General features: G+C 38.2%; 1 protein-coding gene across 1 annotated transcript; it reads left to right on the plus strand.

Moving 5' to 3' along the window:
• The first annotated feature begins 263 nt into the window (after window positions 1-263).
• LOC138875339 (secreted RxLR effector protein 161-like) lies at window positions 264-706 on the plus strand. Its single transcript, XM_070154163.1, has 2 exons — window positions 264-408; window positions 456-706. Exons 1-2 carry the CDS (start codon window positions 264-266, stop codon window positions 704-706), a joined length of 396 nt encoding a protein of 131 aa, XP_070010264.1.
• Window positions 707-5,112: the final 4,406 nt, after the last annotated feature.

Below are 5,112 nucleotides of genomic sequence, written 5' to 3' on the forward strand. Positions count from 1 at the left end.
GAGCATGGTATGAACGACTGTCCAAATTCCTGCTTGAACATGGCTACAAGAGAGGTAAAATTGACAGTACTCTATTCCTGAGGGAAAAAGGTAAGGATCTTCTTATAGTACAAATATATGTTGATGACATAATTTTGGGGGCAACCACTGACAAACTGAGTAAGGAATTTGCCAAATTAATGGGGAGTGAGTTTGAAATGAGTATGATGGATGAGCTTAACTTTTTCTTAAGCTTACAGATCAAACAAAACCCAAATAGAACCATGATCCATCAGCAGCAATATGCAAAAGAGTTGATTAAGAAGTTTAAAATGGATGAATCAAAACAAATAGACACACTCATTGCAACAGCTACTAAATTAGACATAGATGAACATGGTTCATCTGTTGATCAGAAGTTTTATAGGGGTATGATTGGTTCACTTTTGTAACTTATTGCTAGAAACCTAACATAGTTTTCAGTGTAGGGCTTTGTGCTCGTTTTCAGGCAAATCCTAAGGAATCTCACTTGACTGTTGTCAAGAGAATACTGAGATATTTGAAAGGCACTACTGATCTTTGCCTTTGGTACCCTAAAGGTAGTAACTTTAATCTAGTGGGATATACTGATGTTGACTATGCAGGTTTCCTTGTGAATAGGAAAATCACCTCAAGTATGGCTCATTTTCTTGGTTCATGTCTGGTATCATGTGCCACTAAAAAGTAGAATTCAGTGGCCTTATCCACTGCTGAGGCTAAATATGTTGTTGTTGCCTCTTGTTGTGCTCAACTGTTGTGGATCAAATAGCAGCTGATAGATTTTGGCATTGAAGTTGGTTGCATCTTATCTTTTGTGATAACACTAGTGCTATAAGTATGACAAAGAACCCAGTACATCATAAGAGAACTAAGCACATAGATGTTAGACATAACTTCTTAAGGGACAACTATGAGAAAGGATTGATTACCATAGAATTCTATGCTACTGATAAATAAATTGCTGACATCTTTGCTAAAGCACTGAGTAGAGAAAGTTTTAAAAGGAATAGGATAGAATTAGGGATGATTAAGATCACCTAATTGGACAAGCTTAGAATGCACACGAAAAAAATGACAAAAAAAGAGAAAAAAAATTAATAAAAAATTGGCAAGGAAATATGGAACTTGTGTAAATACCTACATTAATTTTTACTTAGTTTCATACTGTAAATAGTATACTCTTGTGACATGTGTTGATATGACTCACTGATCTTTAACAAAATTTTCTCTATTATGGTAATTTGAGGCATGATCAAGAGAATTCTAAATGAAGAACCTGGTTCATCAGTATTGGTCATCTAAAAAATGAGGTATGTTTTTTATACTCTGCACAATTAGAAATATAAATATTTAAATCATGAGCAGAGTCCTACCTATATTCAAACACATCAAAAAATCCTATCTGTTTATTTTTTGAAACAGTTCCGTCTCTACTAGAGCTCTTACCACATAAAATGCCTAAAATCTAGGGAAGCTTAACTGTTCATTCAACCTAAAATTTCAGGTTGATTAGGCCTCTAATTGACTGCTAAAAGCTACCGTTAGTCATTAAATAGGTCTATTTCTTTAAATACCCATCATCATCCTTTGCCACCCTCACTATTCCAAACCGTCAAAAATCTATTTCACTCTCAATTGTTCTTTCTTCCAAAAGCCTAACTCACAAACTCTCTCAAGAAGTCAGTTACAATGTCGAACCCTCAAGATAATCCAGGCACTCCTCCACCACCCTCCCCTTCTGGTTCCTCTACACCACATCCACCCAGAACAACCACTCAACCTCGGAGAAGGCAAGTAAAAATGCTTGCTCGGAAAACGGTGGCAACTAGTGCTCTTTCAAAGAAATTGTACAAGAAATTGAAGTTAAGCCAAGCCCAAGATTCTGAGAACTCAGACGATTCGTTCAAATCTGATAGTGAGGGGGAAGGAACTGGGTCTTTTGACTCTGAGAAGGCTCAAAACTCCCCTTCTAAGGTAAGTTCTACTTTGGGTGAAAATTCTGAAAATAGGTTTGTTTTGGTTGGGTCTGTCAGGAATGTGCAATTTCATGAATTTGGAAGAAGATGAGGTAAAAAGAAAAATGAAAAAGAAAAAGAGAGAGAGGGTGTATGTGTTGATGTGAGGGGCAAAGGGAAAGTATTGGCTGGTTCTTCACCCACTTTTGAATTGATAGTACCAGCTATCTGTAGGTTGAACATGCAAATGTGGAAGAAAGAGGCAAGAAGTCAGGGGGAAGTGGTTCAGGGGAGGCTGCTGAAGGGTTGGTTAATCTAAGTTCACATGCAGATGAACCCGGTTCATCTATTGAGACCCTAGAATACCTTCTAAAGAAAGTAGATGCCAGTTATGATCCAAAGAAAAGGAGAACTCTAACACCAAAAGCCCCCAGTACTGCAAAACCTTCCAAGAAACGAAAGGCTTCCTCCCAAACAACTACTGAAATTCCCTTGCCAAAGGGAATATCCACAAGAAGTAGAGTGAAATAGAGTGAGAGTGAACTACAAAAGGCTTTGGCTGAAAGTAAGAAGAAGAGGATGGATAAAGGAAAAGGTAAGTTTCCAGCGTCCTCTTAAGCTGTTAATGTTGAGGAGATGGCACAGGTCCATCAGGAGGACCATACTACAACAGAGGTTCAGACCCCCAAGCCCAAAAGGACCAAGACTTCCTCTAAGAAGTCTTCATCTATGTCTAAGGCTATTGAACCTTCATTGGCCAAGAGGACAAGGTCTGCAGTGAAAAACAAACAAGTTAGAGTTTCTGAAGATGAGGAATGGAGTGGTGAAGAAGCAAGTGGGTCTGATGGTGAACAAGACAAGCTGGCCAAGTTTGGCAAAAGAAAATTTTTTATAGGAAGATTGCTGAAAGACTTAGTGGAACAAGGAATGATTCGTTTGGTTGATGTCCTAGCTGTTTAGGGCTGGAAGGACATGGTCCTTCAGATGGATGGAAGGCTAGCCAGGAATAAGATCATTGAATTCATGGCAAATTCTGAGGTCAAAGATGGCAGAGTCACTAGCCAAGTAAAAGGATTTCAAGTGTCCTTTGATGCAGAGAAGCTGGGAGAGATTCTTGACATCCCTACAGAGGGATATGATGACTACACTAGGCAAAGATGGTCAAGTCTGGATTCCTTTCCTCCTGCCCTTGAAATCACTAGGAGATTCTGTGATGTTGAAGAAATGAATGAGGCCAAGTTTGTGCACAAGAGTGAAATGAAGCCATGATACAAAGTCCTCTTTGAGTTTGTCAACAAGTGCTTACTGCCCAGGCAAGAAAGAAGGCATATTGCTAACTATATGGACTTAGTTCTGATGGAGTTCCTTGAAAGTGGAAGACAAATCAACTGGCATGCATTCATCATCAAGCTACTGGACAGGCTTATCAATGGCTCCAAGGCCCATGCCACCCCCTATGGATTTATTCTGACTACTGTTCTGGATCAGTGCAAGGTGCCTCTGAAGAAGTGGGAAATGGCCACAAGCAAGGACTACTTTGGCATTAATACTCTAATTGTTTGTGACTATCTAGTAAATGTCATTCCAAATGAACCTGGTTCATCCAAGAAGACACCTATCAATAGTAAAGTCAGGGCTCTAGTTCAGGAAAGTGAGGCCAAGGATGTTGAGATAGCTAGGTTGAAGGCTTGCTTAGCAGAGGTTGAATCTGAGAGGGATGCTCTCAAAACTGAGCTTACCAAGTAAAAAGAGAAGAATGATGGGATTCTTCACAATATACTAAATCTTCTCCAAGCCCAAAACCAACCCTCTAGCTCCCCCAAGCCTTAGGAATTCTAGCCTTTATCTCTTGTACCTGTCTAGTACCATTAGTGACCTAGATTAGGGATTTCTCTTTCTTTTTGCTCATGTTTTGAATATTTTTGCTTTCTGTTTGTGGATTGTGGTAGCAACATATCTTCTATCAATGATATCTACTATTTTTGTTCTTGTTGACTGTTACTATTTACTTGATAGTTTAAATATGTTTGCCTGATTTATTGATGATTAATCCATGATTGCACTTGCAGTTGCCCCAATGGACATGAGTACTTATTAAAATCTGGGACTCACACTTTGTTTATGCAACTTTCCGATGATGCCAAAAGGGAGAAGAGATATTGTGCTTTACATATTCTGAAAATGTGATGTTTATAACCTAATTAACCTGGTCCTTGATGATAAGTGAAATTTTCTAAACTTTGTATTGATTAATAAGTTGAGTTCTTACAGGGCCTAAGTGAGTGAAAAAGCACAGAGTTTGTCATCATCAAAAAAGGGGAATTTGTTGGCCTAAGTAAATGTAAAGTTTTGAAGACTGGCAAAAGAACTCAGACATGGACCAGGTTCATCTTGTGAAACACTGTCATGATCAACCCAAACATGTGAGATGCACGTGAAGGAGATAAATCTAACTTATCAGAAGTAATATCTCCTGATCATGATAAAAAAGGTTGCATATTGGATAAGGAGAAAGACTCCTTACACAAAGAGAACACAGTTTAGGAAAAGGATAGAGTTAGAGTATAAGATCAACTAGAACTCTTCCACCATGGAAGAGTAGCATCTGTATCCTAGTCAATCTCTATTACTAACCCCTTAATTATTAGTGTTGTTCTCTTTTACAGGTTATGCACATAAGCAGAAGTTAAACGTGAATTGAGAGCAAAATAGCAAGGCAATTTTGCAAGCAATTTATGTGTGATTCAAGTGTGCAATCATGAAGCTACTTGAACCAGATAGAAAAATCAGTTCCAAGTGTCTATCTTTTACTCTAGTTCAATTGTAGTAGGTGATTTTATATTGTACCTTTCAGCTTTTATAGAAGCAATTGTATTAGGTACTTGGAGTTTTCAAGTTAGAGTTAACTTGAAGTTGTCGCAACAGTTGAGGCTGTGTGCCACAACGACATTAGAGCTAATCCTAGGTTTACAAAAGAGTTTTTGTAAATGCAGTTTTTGGCTCAGTGATTTTAGTGGAGAGTTTGGGAAAATCCTACTGGAAGGTAGGTCGTGGTTTTTCACCTTTTGAGCCAGGTATTTTCCACGTAAAAATCTTTGTGTTCTTTATTTTCTGTATTTATTATTCCGCAACAATAGTA

The sequence above is a fragment of the Nicotiana sylvestris genome, chromosome 8 (genome assembly GCF_000393655.2).
Source record: "Nicotiana sylvestris chromosome 8, ASM39365v2, whole genome shotgun sequence".
NCBI lineage: Eukaryota > Viridiplantae > Streptophyta > Magnoliopsida > Solanales > Solanaceae > Nicotiana > Nicotiana sylvestris.

Bases quoted from the DNA above. Each gene is read 5' to 3' on its own strand.
- LOC138875339 (XM_070154163.1), top strand. From the start codon at position 264: ATGATCCATCAGCAGCAATATGCAAAAGAGTTGATTAAGAAGTTTAAA. The intron at 409-455 runs GTATGATTGGTT...AACCTAACATAG, and splicing joins TGATCAGAAGTTTTATAGGG to TTTTCAGTGTAGGGCTTTGT.